General features: G+C 44.2%; 1 protein-coding gene across 2 annotated transcripts in view; it reads left to right on the top strand.

The window, feature by feature from the left end:
- The window catches only part of ARPC1A (actin related protein 2/3 complex subunit 1A), a 64,697-nt gene that overhangs the window by 24,719 nt on the left and 12,632 nt on the right, over positions 1-27,346 (top strand). For both annotated transcript variants that reach the window (XM_077448763.1, XM_077448764.1), the window contains exons 4-7: positions 384-606; positions 6,952-7,059; positions 10,426-10,638; positions 26,133-26,208. In XM_077448763.1, coding sequence (XP_077304889.1) covers positions 384-606; positions 6,952-7,059; positions 10,426-10,638; positions 26,133-26,208 — 620 coding nt within the window. The remainder of the gene's footprint in view (positions 1-383; positions 607-6,951; positions 7,060-10,425; positions 10,639-26,132; positions 26,209-27,346) is intronic.

Here is a 27,346-nt window from a genome sequence, read left to right on the forward strand (position 1 = left end):
CCAAAGTGTTCCTTGGATTTTGGACCCCCTCCTAGGCTATAAAAAAAAAAACCTCATGTTTGTGCTATCCCCGTACTCGGGAGGAGTAGCAGAATATGCTTTGGGATGTAATTGTGTGTGTGTGTGTGTGTGTGTGTGTGTGTGAAAAACCTTGTTAAAATAACTGAAAAAAATTACTTTCACAGTTTTCTTTAATTTCTTCATTGCTTAAAGCAGCCCAGTCCCAGGAGCTGCAATCTGCTGTGTCCAGTGGTGGGGACAGCCACACTTACTCCACTAGTGGATGCATGTCCCGCCCACCCACAGTAAAGTAACTGGTGGTGGTTAAATATATTTTCAAAATTGTAATATTTTTTTTTCTCTTTTTTTTTTTTTTTTTTAAGGCATAGACTGGGCTCCAAAAAGTGATCGTATAGTGACCTGTGGAGCTGATCGGAATGCTTATGTGTGGAGCCAAAAAGATGGCGTATGGAAACCTACATTGGTTATCTTGCGTATAAATCGAGCAGCAACCTTTGTCAAGTGGTCACCTTTGGAAAATAAGTTTGCAGTGGGGAGTGGAGCAAGACTTATATCCGTGTGCTACTTTGAGTCAGAAAACGACTGGTGAGCATTTTCTCCTAGAATCCTAGATGCACCTAGAATTCTGCTTAGAATTCTAAACAGAAATTGTATTATAAGATCAGCTGTTTGATTAAAGTGGTTGTAAAGCACAGACTTGAAATATGAACAAGGCATATCTCTCTATAGTGTGTACTTGTCTCAATTAGGAGCATGTCTTTGTATGCTGCTTCCATTCTCGATCAGCATGAATCATTTCTTCCTGATACCGAGACAAAAATGGTAATGTGATGGACCTCCAGCTGATTGACTGCCTTATCTCTGTCCCTGTGTGCTGTGTGAAGGGGGGGTGGGGTTGTCCCGTCGAGCTAGTAAACACCTACAAGACTTTTTTTTGTTTGTGTTCTCTATAAATTCCCCAGCCCTTTGCTTTGACTAGCTCAGTTGTTGCTCTGCCAGTGTTTTTTATTTATTTTTATTTTTTTATTTTTTTACGCCTGTGTGAGCCCTTACAGGGCAAATCTCATTTGTGTCATTGTGTATACCACATTTCTTATACATCACAGGACACAGAGCAGGCTATAGATATGACTACCTAGGTTGTGTTTCACCTGTAGGTGAATGGACACTGGCAGACCAAACAGTCGGTCATATAACCCCTCCTACTCAGAAACAACCTCCTGTTTTGCACAGTTGCTAAAGGTGATGGCCACTGAAGTTCTCTGTATAGTGTTACCAGATTCTCAAGCGATTCCAGCAGAGATCAGGAGATCTGTCGGCCAAATCCATTCCTACAGCTATGACTCTAGGATGCTACCTGGGCCCCACTATGATGGATATGGATGTTTGCAGGAATCGCCCGTAATGTGTCCATGTGGTGCTGGACCCTGCAGATATGAAACGCTGGGTACAGCCTTTGGGGGGTGGGTGACCCTGGTAGCGAAGGATTCCCTTGGGGCTATTGTGTAGCAATTAAAGTGGTTTGCATGTGGTTTGAATCTCCTCTTTCCAGGTCACCCACTGGCACTTCTGGTTCTGTGATCCATAGGAGAAGTAGGGCCAAAATAGCTTTGGCCATGCTTCTACTTTTAATAAGAATTTGACTTGCCTGGTGGATAATATCCAGGTTTTTAAGGACCCGCCTGCAATAGGTTGGAGACTGTTGAAGGCCTCCTTTGCCTTGGCAGGCTCTACTATTCAGCCTGCAGTAGCAACCATTCGTATTTGCCAAAGCCTTAAGGATCGCATTAAGTGGTTGGTAAGAAAGGACCCATCTCATGTGGAGGCAGACACTGGTGAAGGGTTAGCAGAGTTGCCCCTGGCTCTGTGTTTTGCGATGCATGCCCTGAAAGACTCTATCCAGCAGATTTCTCGTTTTGCTCTTGTCTGCTCACATGTGGAGGGTTCTTTGGTCGAAAAGCTGGTCTGCGCAACTGCCCTGTAAAAAGTTGCCTAGAGTTTTTCCCTTTCATGTGGGAACGCTTGTTCAGGGAGGATTTGGATAAATGCATCCAAAGATCTCTGGTGGAAAGGGCTTCCTCTTGCCACTCAAGAAAAAGGATAAGCATCCAGCTTATGGAGGGTCAGTTGCTCCGGCAGATTATTCCTCCTCTTCTTCTAAGCAATCTTTTCAGCGCTCCCAGGCAGTCAAGTCCAGGCAGAAAGTCAAGGGCAAAGAAGGCCCTTGCCACCCAAGTCAGGTAAGCCAGATTCCAAGTCCACTTCGTTATGCAGGGGTGACCCCACTCAAGCAGGTGAGGGGGAGTCTGCTGGCTTTTGCAGAAGCCTAGCAGAATGCAGTCTTAGACATTTCCTACAGATGCAGCTTAGATATTAAATTTTTACTCCGCGTTTTATGAGATCAATTATACCTGTAGATCCGCAAAAAAGAGATTCTCTATTTTAGATGCTCTATTAACTTGTTATTCAGGGGATGATTAAGCCGGTTCCTGTGACCAAAAGATTCCTCAGGTTCTACTCTTCACGGTCCTAAAGCCAAACAGCAATGTGCAGCCGATGCTGAACCCCAATAATCTAAATGGGTTTCTCACAATGCAGTGTCTTCGCATTTAATTGATGCATTCAGTGGTGGCATCACTCCAGCAGGGGGATTTTTTTTATTTTTGCATCAGTAGACATAAGGGATGCTTATCTCCATGTGCTCATTTCTCTTATGCCGCGTACACACGGGCGGACTGTATGGCCTACTTAGTCCGCCAAAACACATTTCAGCGGACAGTCCGCTCGTGTGTGGGCTTCAGCTGACTTTTTCAGCGTGCAGTCCGGCGTACTAAGAATTTCGTTTTTTTCGAAATTCTGTCCGTCGTACTCGCATTTCGGCGGACAATCCGGCCGTGTGTATGCAGGTCCGCCGTACTTTTGAAATGAGCAGACTTTTCCCGCCCGGAGAAAAGTCCGCTCATTTCGAGCGGGTATCCAGGTAGGCGGGGCCCGCGAAGGAGACGTCGCTGGCCCCGCCGCCTGGTATGGACTTAAAGGGGAACCCCAACGCCGAAAAAAATCGGCGTGGGGGTCCCCCCAAAGTCCACAGCAGACCCTTGTCCAAGCACGCTACCCGGCCGGCCAGGAAAGGGGGGCGAGCGAGCCCCCCCCCCTCCTGAGCCGTACCAGGCCGCGTGCCCTCAACATGGGGGGTGCCTTGGGGAAGGGGGGGCCGCGCGGCCCCCACCCCAAAGCACCTTGTCCCCATGTTGATGAGGACAAGGGCCTCTTCCCGACAACCCTGGCCGATGGTTGTCGGGGTCTGCGGTCGGGGAGCTTATCGGAATCCGGGAGCCCCCTTTAATAAGGGGGCCCCCGGATACCGGCCCCCCACCCTATGTGAATGAGTATGGGGTACAATGTACCCCTACCCATTCACCTGTAAAATAAAAGTACAAAAAAAAAACACAACACACGAGATAAAATACTTTATTGCACAGCTCCGGGGGTCTTCCGTCTTCAGGGGTCTTCTCGCCGGACTCCTCCGCTATCTTCTTGTAGCTCTTTTGCTAGCGGAGGAGTCCGGCTTTCTTCCTCGCCGCCGGCCTCTTCTCCCGACTTCGGGGGTCTTGTCCCCCTCTTCGGTTCTTCTGCCGGGCCACCGCGCCTTCTTATAGCTCTTTTACAGGCGGTGGCCCGGTCTTCTGTCGCCGCCTTCCGCTCTTCTCCTTCTTCTCCTTCTCCTTCTTCTCCTCCTTCTCCAGGAGATGTTGACTCGACGCTCTCTCCGGCCACAATGCCAGGGCCGTGCTGCGCGGCCACTTATATAGGGACAAGGGGTGGTGTCACGTGGCTTTATGTCACATGGGTTGGTGTCACATGGTGACCCCGCCCCCTTACGATGTCATAGTCCCCATTTGACATCAACCCATGTGACTAACCCATGTGACATAAAGCCATGTGACACCGCCCCTTGTCCCTATATAAGTGGCCGCGCAGCACGGCCCTGGCATTGTGGCCGGAGAGAGCGTCGAATCAACATCTCCTGGAGAAGAAGAAGAGCGGAAGGCGGCGACGGCGACAGAAGACCGGGCCACCGCCTGTAAAAGAGCTATAAGAAGGCGCGGTGGCCCGGCAGAAGAACCGAAGAGGGGGACAAGACCCCCGAAGTCGGGAGAAGAGGCCGGCGGCGAGGAAGAAAGCCGGACTCCTCCGCTAGCAAAAGAGCTACAAGAAGATAGCGGAGGAGTCCGGCGAGAAGGCCCCCCGGAGCTGTACAATAAAGTATTTTATCTCGTGTGTTGTGTTTTTTTTGTACTTTTATTTTACAGGTGAATGGGAAGGGGTACATTGTACCCCATACTCATTCACATAGGGTGGGGGGGCCGGTATCCGGGGGGCCCCCTTATTAAAGGGGGCTCCCGGATTCCGATAAGCCCCCCCGCCCGCAGACCCCGACAACCAACGGCCAGGGTTGTCGGGAAGAGGCCCTTGTCCTCATCAACATGGGGACAAGGTGCTTTGGGGTGGGGGGGCCGCGCGGCCCCCCCTTCCCCAAGGCACCCCCCATGTTGAGGGCACGCGGCCTGGTACGGCTCAGGAGGGGGGGGCGCTCGCTCGCCCCCCTTTCCTGGCCGGCCGGGTAGCGTGCTCGGACAAGGGTCTGTTGTGGACTTGGGGGGGACCCCCACGCCGTTTTTTGTTGGGGTTCCCCTTTAAGTCCATACCAGGCGGCGGGGCCAGCGATGTCTCCTTCGCGGGCCCCGCCTACCTGGAGACGCGCTCGAAATGAGCGGACTTTCCTCCGCGTGTGTGGGCGAGTCCGTTCATTTCAAAAGTAGGGCGGATAGTACGGCGGACTTAGTACGCCGTATTAGTCCGCTCAAAAAGTGCTGTGTGTGGGCAAGTAGCCCGTTCGGAAATTCCGACGGACAGTCTGGCGTACTTTTCCGCCAGACTAAGTACATCATACAGTTTGACCGTGTGTACGCAGCATTATATTCACCGACTGACACAGCTCTTCTCTGTAACAAAATGGGTTGTTAGCCCTATCACTAGGAGATACTGGGCAAAGTTGTAATACAACACTTGAGAACTTTAGTTCCGCCACGGGGGGGCGGTCCCTTAGGCTACAATCCCCCACACTCTGCACTAGCAGCCTCAGTTTTATTTTGCCTAGTGAAGGAGATGAGACCTAGGAACCCTGCGGGCCCATAGGTCCGTGTTTTTTGATGCAGAAGCTTGGCTTTTTGCGCAAGTTGGATTATCATGTGATCTTCTATCAACAGCCAGGTGAGTGACAGGCTGGTTCACTTATCCTTGTAGTCTCCCCTGTCCGGCCATCAAGCATGTGCAGGTCGCAGCTACGGCTCGGTAGGCCATGACATACCTCAGCTCCAGAGCTGGTCGTGGCCTTTTATGTTCCAGGGCATACATATGACCAGGCTACTGATTTCTGCGTAGTATGCCGGGCCAGTAACCTTCCCTGTACTGATCAGGAGTTGACTACAATGAAATGTCTCCCAGCTCTTTAGGACTGGTAAGTACAGCTCTCCCGGTCTTGGCAGGGTTGAGCAGCTGGGCATTCCCTGAGAGGTCGATTCGGGGGGGGGGCCCCCTCACCCCCCTCTCTTCTCTCCCCTGTCCCTATCTCCCCTCCTTTCCCCCCCTCACGGGGGGGGGGGGCTGTGCATGGATACTAAGCGGTGTTTGCCCCTGGGCTCTCACCTGGGTTCTGGCTGACTGGGGGTACCTGGATCCTGAGTGCTTAAACTCCCGGGAGGTGCCTGTGGGGTTTGCCCCTGTGTCGGTGCAGCGCTGTGTCTCTGCCACATGTTGTTTTTTTTCAGTCTCTCATGGCACTGGCTGGTGGGCAATGTGGGCAAAGGACAGCATGCTTCTGGGCTTCAAGCGGCCATTTTCCCCGTGATTCCCTATCGGGACACTGGCGGCCATTTTCTTGAAGCCGGACCACGTTTTTTGTGCTATTGCAGCAGCTTCATGTGCCCTCGGCTTCCTTTTTGTCATTACAGAGCGCTGGACAGCCTTCTATGTAATCTGAGCACGTTTTTCAGAACGCTCAGCTATTGTTCACCAATCGTTCTGACGGACTGCCACCGACACAGCTTTGGTTCCTCTGCATCTGGGAGCGCTATGGGTCCACACTGATAAGTTTTACCTCGCAAGAAAAATGTTTCCCTTTTAAAACCTATGGGACTCTTCACACCACTGCGTTACAGGTGCGATGTGTTTTAAAAAGTCCTACCTTGCTGCATCCTTGGTGTGGTTTTGAAAAACGCAGCTTCCCATTGAAATTAATGAAATTGAGATTAAAAACAGTGATTTGTGGGTTTGGTGCCTTTTTGAGTTGCATGTCCATTTTTCTCAAGTGTAGGCAATCCAAAAACTCATGTTTTACTGTGATTTTGCTACAGAGCAGTGTAAAGGGGCCCTAATGGTGTGGCCCTTGTACTCCAAGGAATGGATTCTACTGGCAAGTAAAAAATCCAATGTTAATAATAATAATTATTAATAATAAATATTGCTTCTTTAAAAAATAAAGCTGTGTTGTGAAGCAACTGATTTTAGAAGATAGTTTTATTATGCTTTTGCAATTTATTTGTATAAGTAGGTAAGTGTGTGTGGTTTTTTTTTTTTTTTTTCTTTTTTTGTTCTCCCATTTTAACTGCATCTTTCTGTCTGGTGACTCAACTTCAACTTTAAACTGAATCTGTAGTCAGACTATGCATATTGAAATATTTACAATTTCTTAACTGTAAAATGCAGCTTAAAATAAGCCACGCTAATCTATTTAGCTGGTGGCACTGTGGAACAATTCCTAAAAGTGTTCTATTTAGAATCAGTTTTTTTATTTATTATTATTTTTTTGGATTGGCTTTTAAATTTGCACACTCAAGGGTATTGCAACAAATATCTTATCTTCCTCAGGTGGGTCAGCAAACACATCAAGAAACCAATTCGTTCTACTGTGCTAAGCCTGGACTGGCACCCAAATAATGTACTTTTGGCTGCAGGATCTTGTGATTTCAAGACTAGGTACAATATTTTTATTTATTTGGTTACTATTGACATAATTTGATCTTTGTTCTGTTTTTAGACATTCGTTAAAAGATTACATTTGGAAACTGTCTGTGAGCATATTAAAGTTTATAGTATGTTAAATAAAAATCAATATGTGGTCTTGCACTCTAGTGAATGATGGCTACCATAAATAGCGTACGTCCCATGTGCAAAATTTCATTAAAAAATTGCATACTAAATGCTACATAATCGCATAGAATTAAACGTTCCAGAAAATTGAAAAAATGGCATAGAAAAATAGGATCCAAGTGCTAATTCTGACACCATATAGAAATAGAGTCCAACAGTGCACATAGGTATCCAGAAAAACTTGATAAAGTGCTGTGCTCCAAGTGACAATCTGTAGATACAGTATTTCAGTGAATAAGTGATGTGAATCCTCTTAAGTGTATAAACACCTCCAAAGTGCAATAGCTCTTTACCTTACCGCTGTAAGGGAACAGCGTGATGTAAATAGTGATGAGTGAATCCGGGATCTTGCAGTGGCTATCGCCTAGTATTCATGTTCAATGGTGTCCAGGGAAACTTTGATGGGGTTGGTGTCCAAATTTGCCTTGGTAACCTGATATATATATATATATATATATATATATATATATATATATATATATATATATATATATATATATATATATATACGATCCTCATATACAGTGCTATATTGCCTCTGTGTACCTCAGTAGACAGCCTCCCAAATCCATGAGCAATGAAGTAAAAAGGAAAAAGGGACCCAAATAGTGAAGTATATGAACACTGGGTAATTTATTGGGGTTACAGCTTTAAGGTACTTGCATGACAGGTAAAAAAACGAGCATCGAGCTTGTGGATTAGACGGATGCCCGTCTAATCCAATTCAACACGTATCTTCATGGTCACGTGACTTCTTCAGGGAATAATATAGCACGTTTCATAGTTAGTAAGGTTGAATAAAGACACCAGTCTATCCAGTTCAACCTGATCCCCCCCCCCCCCCCCCCCTTTTTTTTTTTTTTTTTTATACATTTTGACTGGCGTGGGAAAGAGTTGGGGGGTGGGTTTTTACCTCAGATTCCATAGATTTTGCTCACTCAAGTGGTAAAGGAAAATCTCCCCCAACAGCAACACACACACGAAAAAACAGTATACAACCCCTGGAAAAAGTATGGCATCACCACTCTTGGAAAATGTTGATTCAATTGTTTAATTGTGTAGGAAAAAAAATAATCCCAGACATGCCTCAAAACTATTTTTCATTTAACATTCCAACCTTCTGGCTAAGAAACAGTTAGCAAATAAGTAATTTGCATAGATTCATTGCTGTATTTTTTCACAGGATGACATCTATACCTGCAGTGCAGTGTATATCTTTTTGTTATATCTATTGTTTATAAACAAATATATTATTTCTATCTATATAACAGCTGTTAAAATGGCTACCTAAGGCACACTTAAAGTAGAATTCCAGGTAAAAACAGTGAAATCCCCTTTATGTGAATAAGAAATAAAACGTTTATTTTATGCACTAAAAAAATTGCTAAATGTCAGATTAGAAACCGCAGTCTAATCTAGACATTCAGTAATCCTCTGATTCACCCACAACTTGGCATGTGTGCCGCTGAATGTGGCTGCTCACAGGCACTTCCTTGTATCATTGTCCTGCCCCCATTGCACCTAGCATTGCAAAAAAAAAAATCAACTTGTCTTGTTTTTGTTTTTTGTAATGCTTGATTTTCAGGACCCTATGACACCATCTTGTTGGGAGAAAAAAAATCCCTACTTCCACTCTGAGAGGAGGACTTTCTGTATTGCCTTTTGGGTGAAGGTGGGGTTGAGAGAAGAGCAAGGCTGAGTTTGAGTTGAGGGCAGGTCTGTGCTCTGATGCTTGTGAGTGCGAGGTACAGACCAGGAGTCTAGTATTGCCTAGACTCGCCCATTACACTCGCAGAACTACAATGGCAAAGTTACAAGACCGGTGGCTGTGGTGATGGAGGGAACAGTAGCCATCGGTCTTACAGAATAGAAATCACAGGGAATGAAGCCTGTGATTTAACCACTTCAGCCCCGGAAGGATTTACCCTGTTAATGACCAAAGCACTGCGTCACTTTAACTGAAAATTGCGCTGTAGTGCGACGTACCCAAACAAAATTGATGTCCTTTTTTTTTTCCCCCACAAATCTTTCTTTTGGTGGTATTTGATCACCCCTGCGGTTTTTCTTTTTTGCGCTATAAACAGAAAAAAGCTGCCGATTTTTGAAGAAAAACAAAATTTTTTGCTATAATAAATATCCCACATTTTAAAAAAAACACATTTCTTTATCAGTTTAAGCTGATTATATATTCTTCTACATATTTTTGGTAAAAAAAATCGCAATAAGCGTATATTGATTGGTTTGTACAAAAATTATAGTGTCTGCAAAATAGGGAATAGATTTATGGCATTTTATTTGATTAATTTTTTTTTAACTAGTTCTGGCGGTGATCTGTGATTTATTTATTTTGTGACATTGTGACAGACATATCGGACGTTTTTGATACTATTCTGGGACCACTGACAAATTATACAGTGATCGGTGCTATAAATATGCACTGATTGCTGTATGTCACTGGCAGTGAAGGAGTTAACACTAGGGGGCGATCATGGGGTTAAATGCGTTACCTAGGGAGTGATTCTAAACTGTAGGGGGAGGAGACCGATCGGTGAACACATGATCTGTCTCCTCTCCCCTGACAGAATGTGTTTACACACACAGATCCACGGTCCTGCTCTGTAACAAGCAATCGTGAGTGCCTGGCGGACATTGTGGGCACGCACATAGGTTCCTCTGTGAAGCGGCACGCGACCCCTATACTACGGGGAGCCGAGGATGTCATATAATGCCTGCCCAGGATGGGAGATCCCATCAGCGAACGTCATGAAAATGGGCAGGTGGGGAATTGGTTAAGTGGTTAAATAATGCACATTCTTTTTCTGTTAAACTACAGCCTGTAGAAACGGATGCCATACATATCTGTTCAAAGTAGGAAAGCGCCAGCAACAACATGGAAAAATATTTCTGCCCAGAGTTCAACTTTAAGCTAAATTAGATGTATGTTGGACAGGACTGTTAAGAGAATATAGTGTATTCTTACTGGAAAGTCTCATGTACTATGTTGTATTTTCAAGGGGCTTAAATAGAGGGGGACTCATAAGAATATTGTTTTTTGTGTATGTATATGTGTGTGTATATATGTGTGTGTATATATATATATATATATATATATAAATATAATGTATGTATGTGTATGTATGAATGAGATTATATTTATTATACTTTTTTTTATTTATTTATTTTTGCTTGCAGGGTGTTCTCAGCATATATTAAGGAAGTTGATGAGAAGCCAGCTAGCACTCCTTGGGGATCAAAAATGCCTTTTGGGCAGCTAATGTCGGAGTTTGGAAGTGCTGGCAATGGTGGCTGGGTCCACAGTGTAAGCTTTTCCGCTAGTGGAAATCGTTTGGCCTGGGTCAGTCATGACAGTATTGTGTCTGTGGTTGATGCATCTAAAAACACAAGGTAATTTATTGGCTACATAAGTGTCTTGTTGCCTTTATAAATATTGTCACAAATGTGTGAGTATTTTGTGGCTGACGATAACATTAAGGGGTTGATTTATAATTTTCACCTTTGGGCTCTTTTCTAATTGCCCTCTTAAGTTTATAGTAAGTATGTTGCCTAAAACTGTAATAAACACAAAACCATTATTATTCTGCAGTTTGCAAATTCAAATGAACCACTCTGGCTCAAAATTGATATGGTTCAGAAATATTAAGACAGAATAAATAAATATAAAGTACCTGAACCAGATGGCATACACCCACGTGTTCTAAAAGAATTGAGTTCTGTCATTTCAAAGCGATTGTTTGTAATTTTTAGGGACTCTTTAATGACTGGCAAAGTACCACTAGATTAGTGCCGGACCTTCTGTGTAATTCTAAACTGTTCACCTGTAAAGGCTTTTAATCACTTAAGGACCAAGCCTCTTTCTGAGATTTGTTTACAAGTTTAAAAAAACATTTATTTTTTGCTAGAAAATTGCATAGAACACCCCAAACGTTATACATTATTTTCTTTTTTTTCTAACATCCTAGAAAATAAAATGGCGGTTGTTGCAATTCGTTCTGTCACACCGCATTTGCACAACGATTATAAAAGTGCACTTTTTTTTTTTTTGTAAAAAATACTTTTTTTTATTAAATAAGACAACAGTAAAGTTAACCCAATTTTTTTTTATATTGTGAAAGATTGTTATGCCGAGTAAATTGATACCAAACATGTCACGCTACAAAATTGTGCCAGCTCGTGTAATGGCAACAAACTTTTACCCTAAAAAATCTCCATAGGTGAAGTTTAAAAAAATCTACAGGTTGCATGTTTTGGGTTACAGAGGAGGTCTAGGACTAGAAATGTTGCTCTCACTCTAACAATCACAGCAATACCTCGCATGTGTGGTTTAAACACAGTTTTCTTATGCGGGCGCTACTCACCTATGCGTTCACTTCTGCACGCGAGCGCGGCAGGTTGTGGCGCGTTAAGAAAAAAAATTTTTTTTTTTTTAATTTTACCTTTTTTGAATTTTTACACTGTTCTTTAAAAAAAATCACTTTTATTCCCATGTAATGTAAACATCACTTGTAATAGAAAAAAAGCATGACAGGACCTCTTAAATATGAGACCTTGGGTCAAAAAGACCTCAGATCTCATGTTTACACTAAAATGCAATAATAAAAATTGTAATTTGAGGAAAAAATATATATATATGTATGTATGTGTGTGTGTGTATATATATATATATATATATATATATATATATATATATATATATATATATATATATATATATATATATATATATATATATATATATGTATATATGTATATGTATATGTGTGTGTGTGTGTGTGTGTGTGTGTGTGTGTGTGTATATATATATATATATATATATATATATATATATATATATATATATATATATATATATATATATGTATGTATAATATATAAAAAAAAATTTTAAATGACCCTTTAAGAGCTATGGGTGGAAGTGATGTTTTGATGTCACGTCCACCCTGCAATGGTATGAAGATGAGTGGGGGCCAGCTTCCCCTCCCTCATCTCCATACCCAGGAAGGACGAGGATCCGATCGCCTCTGCTGCTACCGACGGCTCCGGGAGGTGGCAAAGGGCACCGAAAAGCAGCGGGATAAAAGTGACATTGTGGCAAATCCACCGCAGATACCACTATTATTAGAAACCAGACTGCCAAAGAAGAGGATACCAGGGTTATGGCAGCTAGCTGCTGCCATAACGGATATCCCTCTTCAAAGTTAGGATGTATATCGGCATGCTGCGGTCCAAAAAATGGTTAAAGCACCACTTGTAAAGATTTTTGTACCGTAGTTTGTTGCTGTGCCACAGGCATACCCAGTTTTAAAGAATGACATGTTGGGTATCTATGTACGCATGTAACATCATCTTTTATAATTTACCAAAAATTTGATATAATATTGTGTTTGTGCACTAAAATTCATTAAAGTGTACTTTACCTGAAAATTTGCATTTGATAAACCACTGCTCAAGTGTTCTATTTAAAAAACAATGGCAGTTCACAATACGCAATGCATTAGCAAACTAAATGTCATTGAGTCAGTGTTTACATCATCTACCACGTATCACTTGGTTTTAGATTGAGTGGAGAGAGATTAGAACACCTGTCAGGTTTTTAATATCGTATATTTGCCTGTTGGGAAGATTCACCCTCTCCATTTGTCACGGTGACAGTTATAATAGAAAGTAAAATAAAATCCCCAAAAACAGGAAAAAGAGAAATTTTCCATTGGGGACACTAGTTCTGGTGACTAGCAGGTATTCATTAATTTTGGAAAGATTTCCTCTCACTTGATGGTACAGCTATAATACAGTAGTATAGTAGTAGTTTTGCATTCAGTTCTACTTGGCCAAAAAAAATAAAAAATCTTCAGGGCTTCTCCTTTATTAAATATAGTATGAGATCCAGCACAAAAACTCCACCTATATGTTGTCTCCTAAAAAAATACAAATTTCTGTCATATCAGATCAAACTGCAGCATGACTTCCAACTTTTTCTGTTTTTAGCAGAGTGAGTTTTCAGCGCTTGCCTCTGTAGCTCTCAGCGTGGGGCATTGACAGAGGAAATAGCCACTGATAGTGTAATGCCACGTACACACGATCGGAATTCTCGTCAGAAAAAGCTCTGATGGTTTTCCCATCGGAATTCCGCTCAAACTGTCTTGGCTACACATGGTCACACCAAATTCCAACCGCCAAGAACGCGGTGACGTACAACACATACGATGGGACTATGAAAAGGAAGTTACCCCTCCCCCTTCCAGGATCACTCAGTTTTTTTCACCAGTGTCTAAGGTGTTGGTCAAGAGAGATGTGCTCTGAGGAGCTCCAGGGAGGGATCCATGCTGGATTTAAAAGAACCTCCACAACAGTATCCATCCTCGCCACTGAGGCCATAGGATGGTACCTGGACCTCGAGTCAAGAACGAGGTTTTGCCTGTAAGCTTCTCTCTGAGAGCTGGACTCTAGGAACCAGGACTCTTTTTTTCGTCTTGCTACATTACCTAAAGTTGTCCTGAGGGGTGCTATACAAGGCCCAAAGGAGCAGAACTCCTATTAAAAGGGCCCCAGTCTTTGAAGGTTTAAACTACGCTGCCCGCCGTGATGGGTGAAAGTTGGATCTGTCTGTTAAATCAGCAGTATCCTGCAGGGAGGACACGGTAAGGGGAAAAAGCTATTTTCCTTCAATATACTTTATATGCTTTAAAAATGTCTCCTCTATAGGGAGTAACTTACACTATGTCTCAAAATATGTGTGGTCCCAGCGGCAGAGAGGGGTTCTTAAAGACATTTTGTGGGATTTGGTAAAAATACAGCAGTTGCTAATACAGAGATGTGTATAAACTTCTATATGAGCAGTGGCTGAATGGTTGACTTAGCTGCATGGTTTAATTACAAGCCAGCACTTCCACCTAGTAACATTGGGGAAACTCCCTGTGCCTCTGTGGGTTTTAAAGACTATAAATCTGCTGACAGAACCTCCCCTCTTGTAGAGGTGTATAGTATGTCCACATGTTACAGATACTTGCCTTACTTTGTGTTGGCCATTCGGGTTCCTAGCAGGGCCTGAGGGCGCAGAGGGGCATGTCCGCAAGGTCACATGGTGCTGTGTATGGATGTAACGTCCACACACATGGCACTCGCCGCATAGCTGTGGGGGAAGTGGTGAGGTTGCCAATCAAGTTCCATCTGAGGCTTTATATCACGGGCACTCTCATTTCAGAAAGACTTTTTAACTGAAGAGAGGCAGTCTGTCACACTAAGAGACACCAGAGCGCTGGGCACGTAAGGGTGTAAACAGGCATTTTCAGAAGTGTTATTTTGGTAACATTGTCTTTGCTAGAATTGTTGTCAAGCAAATATTTTGTGTGTACCTCTGCTTTGTGCTTTGAATGAAATACTTGTATAGCGCACAATGCGAACTGAATCGCCTCAAGACGCTGTGACGAGCTTTGATCATCAGCTAGAAGAGGAAGGTCTTGAGTTTTTTCCTAAAAGCCAGGTGATTTTCTTCCAGGCGGATGTTGATTGGTAGAACATTCCATAGCCGAGGACCTCTATTGATTCGAGGCAGTTTTCAAGTTGTTGATCTTTTTTTTCCATTGATACGGAAATAAAGTTGCGTGTCATCAGCGTAAGAGTGGAAGCAAAGTTCTGAACATCTGATGATTTGGAGGAGTGGGCGGATGTAAATGTGTTTAAGAGAACGGGTGACAAAGGAGATCCTTGAGGGACTCCGTAGGTGACTGCCTGAGATTCGGAGATGAATTTTCCTAGTTTCACTGTCTGTGAACGATTTCCTAGGAAGGACGCGAACCATCGGAGATCTAGGTCTTGGACTCCGGCTACTTCTGTGAGGTGGACTAGTAGAGTATTGTGGTCTACTGTATAAAACGCTGCGCTTAGGTCTAACAGTACGAGGAGACACGGCTCTCCGTCATCTGCTGCTTCGAGGGCGTCGGCCCAAATTTTAAGGAGTGCTGTTTCTGTTCCATGACCCGGGCGGAAGCCTGATTGCAGTGGGTCAATGAGTTTGTGAGTATCCAGGTGGAGTTGTAACTGATGTACTACTGCTTTCTCCATGATCTTCGAAATGGTGTTGAGGCTTGTAATTGGCCTACGGTTGTTTGGGTCCTGAGGGTCCAGGTTTGGTTTCTTAAGTAGAGGTTTGACGATGCCTTGTTTGAGGATGCTGGGAACAATCCCTTCGTGGAATGATCGGTTTATGAGGTGCATTATGGTTGGAGCCACAATGTCGGAGCATTCTTTCAGTAGTTTTGTGGGGATGATGTCAATTGGGGAGGTACTGTCACGAAGTTTGATGATGTTTTTTGTGGTGTCTGCGGTAATTGGGGTTAGTGAAAATTTCGGCGGTTGCGGAATGTTGTTGTAGACATCCTCTCTATGTATTTGCTGGCTGAGGTTGGATGTTTTCTTCTGACAAATTGTTTTCCTGATGGTTTCGATTTTATCGATGAAAAAATCCAACACAGTAATCCTGGGATTTATTTTCTGGGGGCTCTAAGCATACCGGATGCATTGATTGATTGACTAGTTTAACCACTTTCAGACCGGACCATTTTGCTGGTAAATGACCAGAGGTCTTTTTACAATTTGGCACTGCGCTGCTTTAACTGGTAATTGCGCGGTCATGCAATGTTGTACCCAAACGAAATTTGCGTCCTTTTTTTCCCACAAATAGAGCTTACTTTTAAAGGTGTTTGACTCTGCGATTTTTATTTTTTGCGATATAAACGTAAAAAGACCACACATTTTGAAAAAAAATGATATTTTCCAAATAAATCCAATAAACTCAATTTTAGTCATACATTTAGGCCAAAATGTATTCAGCCACATGTCTTTTGTAAAAAAAAAAAGTCAATAACTGCATATTTATTGGTTTGCGCAAAAGTTGTCACATCTACAAACTAAGGTACATTTTCTGGAATTTACGCAGCTTTTAGTTTGACTGCCTATCTCATTTCTTGAGGTGCTAAAATGGCAGGGCAGTACAAACCCCCCCCCCCAAATGACCCCATTTTGGAAAGTAGACACCCTAAGGAAATTGATAAGAGGCATGTTGAGCCCATTGAATATTTTATTTTTTTGCCGCAAGCGATTGAATAATGACAAAAAAAACAATTTTTTTTTTTTTTTTTTTTTTTTTTTACACAAAGTTGTCACTAAATGATACCAAGATGATACCCAAACCTGCAGGCATCATTCTGGTATAAGCACTCAAAGTCCAGCAACATACCAGTATGTTGCTGGAACTGGTTGGGCATATATTGTAATTTTTTTTTCATGCAGCCTGTGGGCTGAACTAAAAAAAAATATTGATCAGTGGGTATGCCCACCATTAGATACCTCCCTTCATCCACCCACTTCTAATGGTGGGCATACATGCACCATTTATATATGCCGAAGCATGGGGGCATCCTCCCGCAAAAGGTAGGAGCAGATCGCTCCTCCACCCCTTATGCCCCCATGCTTCGGCATATATGCTCTTTTTTAACTGTGGTGGTGAAATCACCCCCGACAGTGCTGGAGTCGCGGCTTTATGTATCGTGGGAGCAAACGCTGTTGCTGTCAAGATAAATAAATCCACGCTGCAACTGAATGGCGTACCTGCTAAGCAAATGATGGTTAACAATAAAACAAAGTAACATTACAGTATAACAGTAGGACTTACCATACCTGCAAAGCAAAAAATAACACATTTAACACAATCTGTGCCTAAAATATATATATGCCGAAGCATGGGGGCATCCTCCCGCAAAGGTAGGAGCAGATCGCTCCTCCACCCCGTATGCCCCCATGCTTCGGCATATATGCTCTTTTTTAACTGTGGTGGTGAAATCGCCTCCGACAGCGCTGGAGTCGCAGCTTTGCGTATCGTGGGAGCAAACGCTGTTGCTGTCAAGATAAATAAATCCACGCTACAGCTGAATGGCGTACCTGAAAACAAAAAATGGTTAACAATAAAACATTGCAGAATAGAATACAGTACAAAGGAGCAGAACAATAGAGGGAGAATAGAGAGAGAGCGAACAATAAAACGACAACAATTTTTTTTTTTTTTTTTTACTTTATTTTTTGGGGTTTTTTTTTTTAAACACTTTTTTTATGTAACTTTAACACTTCTGTTGTAACGGTTCCAGCGGTTTGGGTCTCTCAAAATGCGATGGCATCTTGGGAGACCCTGTGAACGTGTGCCTAGCCTGTGCAATGCTGTACCCTACTCTAAAACTCAACTAGTTCATGGTAGCGGTCAAAACATTCACCAATGCAAAGACCAGGATTGTCAGGACAGCGGGGACAACAATAACGGGAGTCACGCCTATATCCGCGCTTTCTGCAGACACGACATTTTCTTTGGGGGGCTCGTTGGGTAGGGGTACTCGGGATGACATAAGGATAATGCCTCTCATGCAGCCGGCTTACTGCATCTGGTTGGGGAACGTGAGGTGGAGCACCGCCTGGATACAGAAGGGCTCTGACGATATCCTCCTGGAATTTAAGGAAGGATCCAGTCCGTCCTGAAGCTTTGTGTAGTACATAAGCATTCAGTATAGCCAATTGGAATAAATAAACAGACACTTTTTTTGTACCAGCGTCTGGCCTTACGGGCAACTAGATACGGCGCCAACAACTGGTCATTGAGGTCCACCCCTCCCATATTAAGGTTATATTTGTGGACACAGAGGGGTTTCTCCACAATACCAGTCGCCGTAGGAATTTGGACCGTCGTGTCTGCATGAAGGGAGGTAAGAACGAAAACATTCTTATTATCCCTCCACTTCATAGCGAGCAAATTATTACTGCGCAAGCATGCTCTCTCTCCCAGCCTAAGACGGGACTCTACAAGCCGCTGGGGAAAGCCCCGGCGATTAGGTTGCACGGTGCCACATGCTCCAATCTGCTGATCAAACAAGTGACTAAAGAGTGGCACGCTTGTGTAATAATTGTCCACGTACAAGTGGTACCCCTTTCCGAATAAGGGTGACACCATGTCCCACACTATCTTGCCAGCGCTTCCTATGTAGTCAGGGCAGTTCTCCGGCTCTACGTGACTATCTTTACCCTCATAAACCATAAAACTACGTGTATTGGGGACGTATTGTTTGAATGACAAGCGACCAGAAAACTTAATCAGGGACTCATCAACGCAGACAACTTGATGGGCAGTAAACAAGTCTGCAAAACGTTGGTTGAAGTGGTTTACGAGGGGCCGAATTTTGTAGAGCCGATCGTATTCAGGGTCTCCACGAGGACGACAGAGTTCATTGTCGCTGAAGTGCATGAACCGCAAAATCAGCTCGTATCTTGCCCTGGACATGGAAGCAGAGAACACGCGCATATGGTGAATTGGGTCAGTGGACCAATATGACCACAACTCACTCTTTTTGGTTATGCCCATGTTGAGGGAGAGGCCCAGAAAGATTTTAAATTTGGAAACCGTAACTGGTTTCCATTGTCTGGCAAGGGCGGACTGGGGAATAGTGGCGATGTGTTGACCAGCGTACAAATTGGTTTGGTCCACAATAGATCTATAGAGATCTTCGGTGAAAAACAGTGAGTAAAAGTAAAGTGTCGTAAAATCAACTGTTTCCACGTTAATGCCAGGTTGGCCAGTGAATGGGGGAAGTACGGGTTCTGCAGAAGTGGTGGGCACCCAATTAGGATTGGCGAATTCTGCAGGAAGGGCACTATGGGTACGACGGGCCTGTCTTTGTCTTTGTCTTGGTGGCAGCGGGACACTACTTGTGCTTGCCACCTCGCCAGCTTGAACTGCACTTATGGGACTCGCCACGTCACCATGTCTTACTGCAGTGCTGGATGTACGTCCAGGGTGTACTAGGCCGCTGGTGCTTGCCAGTTCACCAGAAGGATGAGCGGCTCTAGTACGTCTCTGCTCCATACGAGTGACCTGCGGTTCCTGCACCTGAACAACAGAATACATTCGGGATCGGGCACACCTGTCCTTAACAGGGACCTCATCTCCGTCGTCAGAGCTATCTGTCATGGAGCCGCTGTCCTCTACAGGATCGTATTCTGAGCCTGAATCTGACAGATGAGTGACGTCCTCTTCACTATCTGTCATGCTCAGAAACGTGTAGGCCTCTTCACTAGTGTACCTTCGCTTTGCCATTTTGGGCTCTAAATTTAGGGGTACACTAGTGAGACTCGCAGGTAAAAAAGCACCTAGCCTGTCAGCGACTGTTTCAAAACGCTACAAAAAAACTGTTAGCGATCGCAGGGATCAAGCCTGACTCTGCGAACGCTGCAGTTGTGTGTGGTGTTTTGTAAGTGACAGTGATCGATCGATACTGCACTTGGGTGGACTGGGCTTGGCGGAGGGGCTAAACGCAGGTGCTAGCAGGTATCTGGGCTGATCCCGCTAACAATGCGTTTTGGGAAACCTAAAATGCTGGCAACGCTAATATAGATCTGAGGATCCCACCTGAGTGCCCACCTGTGCCGCCTATGAGTGCCCACCTGTGCCGCCTATGAGTGCCCACCTGTGCCGCCTATGAGTGCCCACCTGTGCCGCCTATGAATGCCAATCCGTGCCAGCTATCAGTGTCCGTCCGTGTCGCCTATCAGTGTCCATCAATGCCACCTCATCAGTGTCCATCAATGCCACCTCATCAGTGTCCATCAATGCCACCTCATCAGTGTCCATCAATGCCACCTCATCAGTGTCCATCAATGCCACCTCATCAGTGTCCATCAATGCCACCTCATCAGTGTCCATCAATGCCACCTCATCAGTGTCCATCAATGCCACCTCATCAGTGTCCATCAATGCCACCTCATCAGTGCCACTTCATTGGTGCCCATCAGTGTAGTCCCATCAGTGCCCATCAGTGAAGGAGAAAACGTACTTATTTACAAAGTTTTGAAACTGAAACAAAAAACATTTTTTTTCAAAATTTTCGGTATTTTATTTGTAGCGCAAAAAATAAAAACCGTAGAGGTGATCAAATACCACCAAAAGAAAGCTCTATTTGTGGGAAAAGATAAAAATTTCATTTGGGTACAGTGTAGCATGACCGCGCAATTGTCATTCAAAGTGCGACAGCGCTGAAAGCTCAAAATTGGTCTGGGCAGGAAGGTGTTTAAGTGCCCTGTATTGAAGTGGTTAAAGGACCAGTTCTCAAATGCTCACAAAAAATTAGCTCCCTGCACAACAAGAGCTACCTAAAGCATTATGCTTTGCTATAGATGCTATGAAGGATTCTTGTGCGCTTGTACTTGTAAATATACGAAGGACCCTTTGGTTAAAGGGTTGGTCAGCTGAAACGTCTTGTAAGAACCTTCTAGCTAGTTTCCCCTTTAAGGGAGAATGGTTATTTGGTGATAGTTTTGGATAAATACATTCAAACAATTTCCAGCGAAAAGAGTACTCTTTTGCCAGTCAAAAGAAAATAAGCGTCCTTCGTTTAAACTGTTCAGCCTCCGCCATTAGACCGGGCATAAAGGAAGACTTGGGGCCGCAAGTCTGCAAAGCAGAATACAAGACCTCGTTATGAAGAGGCATCTCCCCTCACCAAGGTGGGGGGAAGACTTCTGATATACTCAGAAATCTGGCAAAGGGAGATTCAGGACAAATGGACTCTCTCCACAGTGTCTCTAGGATACAAGCTAGAGCTTTGAGAGTTTCCACCGTCTCGTTTTCTGAGATCAAACATTCTCAAGGATCCAGGGAAAAGGCAATCCCTGTTGCAAGCATTAGACCGATTATTGGCTGAAGGGGTGATCAGACAGATTCCCAAACAAGAGCAAGGTTTTGGGTTTTCTCAAACCTATTTACGGTACCAAAGCCAAATGGTTATATCAGACCTAGATCTACAGATTCCGCTCCTTTTGCATGGAGTCAATCAAGTCAGTCGTTTCCATCCTGCAAGGAGAACTTCTGGCATCCATCGACATCAGAGCTGCATATCTGCATGTCCCTATATTTCCTCCTCACCAGAAGTTTCTGCTGTTTGAAGTCGCCCAGATTGACACCTCGCTAGCCCCGTCGCCTGGTATGGATTTAAAGGGGAAGCCCTATGCCAAAAAAGCGACGTGGGGGTCCCTCTTAAGTCCATAGCAGACCCTTATCTGAGCATGCAGCACGACTGGTCAGAAAAGGGGGTGGGAACGAGCAAGGCCCCCCCCCCCCAGCTGTACCAGGCCGTGTGCCCTCAACATGGGGGCTCCAAAGCTCCTTGCCCCCCATGTTGATGAGGACCAGGGCCTCTTCCCGACAACCCTGGCCGTTGGTTGTCGGGGTCTGCGGGCGAGGGGGCTTATCAGAATCTGGGGGGCCAGAATCTGGGGGCCCCTTATGTGAATGAGTATGGGGTACAATGTACCCCTACCCATTCACCTGGGGGGAAAAAAGTGTGAATAAAAAAAACACAACACAGGTTTTTAAAATACTTTTAGACCGCTCCAGTGGTCTTCTTCCTTCTTGATGGGGTCTTCTCACCGTACTTCACCGCTATCTTCTGCTAGCTCTTTTACTAATGGAGGAGCCCGGCTTTCTTCTTCATCGCCGCCGCCGTCCGGGGGTCGTTTTCCGACTTCGGGGGTCTTGTCCTGCTCTTTGCTTCTGCCGGGCCTCCGCTATCTTCTTACAGCTCTTTTACTAGCGTTGGCCTGGTCTTCCTTCCTTCTCCTTCTCCTCCTCTTCCCTCCTTCCTTCTTCTTCTCTTCCTCCTCCTTTCTTCTTCCGATGTTGACACAACGCTCTCTCCAGCCGTAATGCTGGGGATGTATTGTGCGGCGACTTATATAGGGACAAGGGGCGGGGTCACCGGGGTGATGTCATATGGTGACCCCACCCCTTATGTCACAATCCCAGCATCCTCCAGGTCTGTGACATAAGGGATGGGGTCACCATGTGACATCACGCGATGACCCCGCCCCTTGTCCCTATATAAGTCGCCGCACATCGCGTCCCCAGCATTATGGCTGGAAAGAGCATCTTGTCAACATCGAAAGAAGAAGCAGAAGGCGGCGACGACAGAAGACCGGGCCAGCGCTAGTAAAAGAGCTGTAAGAAGATAGCGGAGGCCCGGCAGAAGAAGCGAAGAGCGGGACAAGACCCCCGAAGTCTTAAGACCCGCGGACGGCGGCGAGGAAGGAGAAAGCCGGGCTCCTCTGCTAGTAAAAGAGCTAGCAGAAGAGTCCGGCGAGAAGACCCCATCAAGAAGGAAGAAGACCACTGTTGCTGTCTAATAATAAAGTATTTTAAAAACCTGTATGTATGTGTGTGTGTGTGTGTGTGTGTGTGTGTGTGTGTGTGTGTGTGTGTTTTTATTTTTTTATTCACACTTTTTTTCCCCCCATACTCTTTCACATGGGGTGGGGGGGGGGGCAGGAATCTGGGGGCCCCCTTATTAAAGGGGGCTCCCGGATTCTGATAAGCCCACCACCCGCAGACCCCACAACCAATGGCCAGGGTTGTCAGGAAGAGGCCCTTGTCCTCATTAACCTCCCTAGCGGTAATCCTGAGTCTGGCTCGGGTTGGGAATTTTCTAGCAGGAACGGTGACCCCGAGCCAGACTCGGGATCGCATCGCTGGATACAGGGGAGGATACAGTGAGACTTGCTTACCTTGTCCCCTGGATCCAGCGATGTCCCCCGCGATGTGCGATCAAGTTGTCCTCCGCTCGATTCACAGTGCCTAATGCCGCCGAGCTCCGTTCTCTGCAACGTTACGGCGCACAGGAGCGGAGAACGGCGGCAAATTCAAAAAAGTAAAAAGACACAAAACACACACAGTACTGTAATCTTACCTTTTTCAGTGTTTTAGGATTTGATTACATTATTGAATAATTTTTATTCTTTATTATATTATAAACTTGATCATACCCGGGATGTCTGCTAGACTCTGGTTTGAAGAGATTTAAGAGCGTTATTCCTAAGAATGACAGGACTACAAAATAAAACGCCAGATTTCCATGCAAAATAATTGTACCGCTTTCAGCACCTAATTCCAGACTGAATCATACCACCAGGGAGGTGAACATCGGGACAAGGTGCTTTGGGGTGGGGGGGCCGCAGGGCTCCCCCTTCCCCAAGGCACCCCCCCATGTTGAGGGTATGCGGCCTGGTAAGGCTCAGGACGGGGGGGGGGGGGGCGCTCGCTCGTCCCCACCCCCTTTCCTGACCAGCCGGGCTGCGTGCTCGGATAAGGGTCTGCTATAGACTTTGGGGGAACCCCACGCAGTTTTTTTTCAGCGTAGGGGTGTTAAATCCATAACAGGTGACGGGGCTAGTGGGGGGCTAAATCTCGCCGGCGACATTCACTTCCTTCCCATCTACCTGGAGCCACGTTCAAAATGAATGGACTTTTCTCCATGTGTGGGCAAGTCCATTCATTTCAAAAGTCCGGTGGACTAGCACACGGACGGGCGGATTGTCCGCCAGACTGCCTAGTTCGGCTGACAATTTTGAGTCAAAACTTCTTTCTAAGTCCGCTGGACTTTTGGGAACAAAAAGTCCGCCGGAGCCCACACACGGGTGGATTGTCCGATCGTGTGTACGCGGCATTAGTCCTGACTAGGAAGCTGATATTTTTGGTTGCTATATCCTCAGCAAGGAGGGTTTCAGAATTGGCTGCTCTTTCTTGTAAAGAGCCATATTTGATTATTCATGAGGACAGAGTGGTGTTACGCCCTCGTCCAGGCTTTTTGCCAAAGGTGGTTTCAGGCTTTCATCTGAATGAAGATATTGTCCTGCCATGGTTTTTCCCAAGACCATGTTCCAGAGAAGAAGTCAATACATTGTCTTGATCTAGAGAGAGTAGTGAAAATCCTATTTAAAGAAAACTGCTCAGATTCGTAAGACTGATGTCTTATTCTTCTGCCAGAGGGTCCTAAAAAAAGACAGGCAGCGTCGAAATCCACTGTCGTTAAGTGGATTCGGCAAGTTATAATTCAAACTTATGATTTTAAAAGGAAAGATTCTCCCTTTTCAGGTTAAGGCGCACTCTACCAGAGCGGTTGGTGCTTCTTGGGCAGTGCGTCACCAGGCCTCCGTGTCTCAGATCTGCAAGGCCGCAACTTGGTCTTCAGTACATACATTTGCAAGATTTTATCAAGTGAATGTAAGATGGAAAGAGGATATTGCTTTCAGGCGCTGTGTGCTGCAGGCAGCAGTATAAGCCCTCAGGTCTGGGGGTTACCCTATGGGTTGTGTCTCCCTCCCCTCAAGTAGCATTGCTATGGGACATCCCACTAAGTAAATACTTGAGGCTCTGTGTCCTATGATGTACAATAACGATAATAGGATTTTTAAAACGGCTTGCCTGTAAAATCCCTTTGGAGTACACCATAGGACACAGAGCTTCCGCCCCTCTGTTTTATGGGGTGAGAGTATATTGCTAATATTGCTTGGCTACAAAAACTGCGTGCTTCTGGAAGGAGGGGTTATATAGGGGAGTCAACTTCCTGTATTGGTTATACCAGTGTCAACACGTGAAGGTAGGCCCATAACCCACTAAGTAAATACTTGAGGCTCTGTGTCCTATGATGTACTCCAAGAAAAGGATTTTACAGGTAAGCTGTTTTAAAAACCCTATTTTTTTGCGCTTTGGAATTGCAAACATACGATTTGAGTTTTCACTCGAAATTTTTTCCATCGGGAAAATTGAGAACACGCTATAAAATTTTTGCTGGCGGGAATTCGGCCAGCTAAATTCCGACGGAGCATACAAACGGTCACGTTTTCCGATGAAAAGCTCTCATCGGTCTTTTGCTGGCCGAAATTCCGATCGTGTGTACGCAGCATAGGAGATGTCACGAATCATTTAATTCACTGTTGGAAATGTCTGACCATGCTCCCTTTCACATCTATAAACATGTAGACTTGGGCATTCCAGGCATGCTGGGTGCCCCACTGCATTGAATTGTCTGTCTGGGAAATTCCCCCCAAGATATTCTGTTTTTAGGCATAGTCTGTTTGCAATATTTATTCCTAGTTAATCTGTCAATACCAAACTTTTAAAGTATATAAACCCCAAAAACAAAAATTATTTATTTATATTTATTGCAGCTTACCACTCTTTTGGTGTGGCTGGTTCATTCATTTGTTTTTGTAGGAATTTTTTTTTTTTTGTTTGTTTATTTATTTTCACCTGGTGATTTTGGCAATAACATACAGGACTTCCTGTGCTAGGTTGACAAAATTCACTTACTATACTGTATCTCTGGAGAATCAGCATTGGCAACCTAGTTTGTTTGTGTTTTATTTGGAATACAAATGCCTCCCCATCTCCATCTCCATTACATAGAGGAGATTGCTTTGTAGTTCACTGAAGATTGCTGGGAAGGCTAACTGTTTTTCAGATATTTGTTTAGTGAACTGTTTTATATTTGTAAAAAATGTACTTGTGTTGAAAATGAATACCACTGCAGCCACCACATCACTCCAGTGAAAGCTGAAATCTTTCACATTTTTGTTCGTGGATTTGTATATCATTCTTGTCCCATTCCTGTTAGTTTTTAGGTGGGAATACTATAAAAGCAAATGTGATACTAAATTTTATTATTCATGCTAAGTGCAGTTTTTCAACATATAAGGCCTCTTTCCAGGTTAAAATGTACCATCCTCCTACTCCCCATCTGATCACTTACCGAAATCTGTGGTTATGTGACACTGAGGTCCTGGGGTGTCCTTTTTAGGTGTACACATCACTGCCTGCGTGATGTGTACACTTTCTATAGACTGTCCATTGGCAAAGGTACACTCAGTATGCAGAGGAGGACAGAGTGCACCCAGAAACGGTGAGCCTTTCAGGATGGATTTAGTGGAAAGGAGGAAGGATGGATTTAGAGTTCATGTTATGCCCAGAGTGGAGCTTTAAATACTATAAATATATTTATAATGTTGTGTTCATTTTGTAGCATTTCACAGCTGAAGACTGAATTCTTGCCTCTCCTGAGTGTCACCTTTGTGTCGGAGAACAGCGTCATTGCAGCTGTAAGTTAATAAATGTTTTCCCCTGCAGCATCACTACAGAGTTGCATTCAGTCTAGGAGATAAAACTGAAATGAGGTTGCATTTTACAAGACCATCCAAAACCTACCTCAAAGTTTCTCTGAACTACTTCAAGAAAAATGTTTTGGAATGGCCTTTCAATTTCTCTGTCTTTATTCATGCTCAAATAATATGAATAAATCTCAGCCATACAATCTATTCAGACAAATATTTCTCAACTGGAATCATTCTTCAAGAAAGAAGGGTGGAAAACATTTTGGGGCTTGTGATTCTTAAGCTCTTTCTGGGAGGAAGCTAAAGATGTGCATGCCGCAACTTCCCCCAAAGTGTTACATTTGGCTAAATAGGCATTTTGCATGAAAATGTTCAGAAAAGTCACGCTTAACTTCATTTTCTGGGGAAGTTATATTATTTGTATAAAGATCTATAAATAGGCAGGTATACTACCAATTTTTTCAAGTACAGAAAGTGTTGGGGTTAGAATTTTCTTTTTTTCATTGAAATCTCATAAGCTACAACATGTTTTAATAAATTGAAATCTACAACTTTTATTAAAATAAAAATAAATCTCCTATATTCTTACATGAAGGTTCTTGTAAAGGCATGTCCTGTTAAAGGGTGACAGCTGTGCCATTTGTGCACTTGTATGGTCATCTTGTCACATGCGGTAGAGACTAAAAGCACACATTTAGAATTAAAGGTTACATAGTCAGGTTGAAAAGACACACGTCCATCTAGTATGATCCGCACAAAAAGTGGATAGGACTAATTGGATGGGGAAAACGAGGTTCAGGTCCACATTCCTTGTACAACATGTAAAAGAAAAGTTCCTCAAAAGACGGGACTTTAAAGGACCATGAACACGCAGAAGAAAAGTATATAGTAAAAATATTAATTTAACATGATATCTTAAAACACATAATGACATTGAAATACACATAGAGTTGCAGCATATAAGGGAAGATGGAAACCCAAACCAACTGTCAACTAGACAGATAAAATCCAACGCGTTTCAACATGTGAAGTAAGGGTCTTTGGGGGGAAAAAGGGAGAGGGCAGAAAAGGCTTCCATTAAAATACGAACAATCTGTAAAGTTTTCTTCTGAGTGTTCATGGTCCT

This window comes from Lithobates pipiens, unplaced genomic scaffold, assembly GCF_037356315.1.
Source record: "Lithobates pipiens isolate NorthernLeopardFrog02 unplaced genomic scaffold, aLitPip1_a1.2 Scaffold_22, whole genome shotgun sequence".
Classification (NCBI taxonomy): Eukaryota; Metazoa; Chordata; class Amphibia; order Anura; family Ranidae; genus Lithobates; species Lithobates pipiens.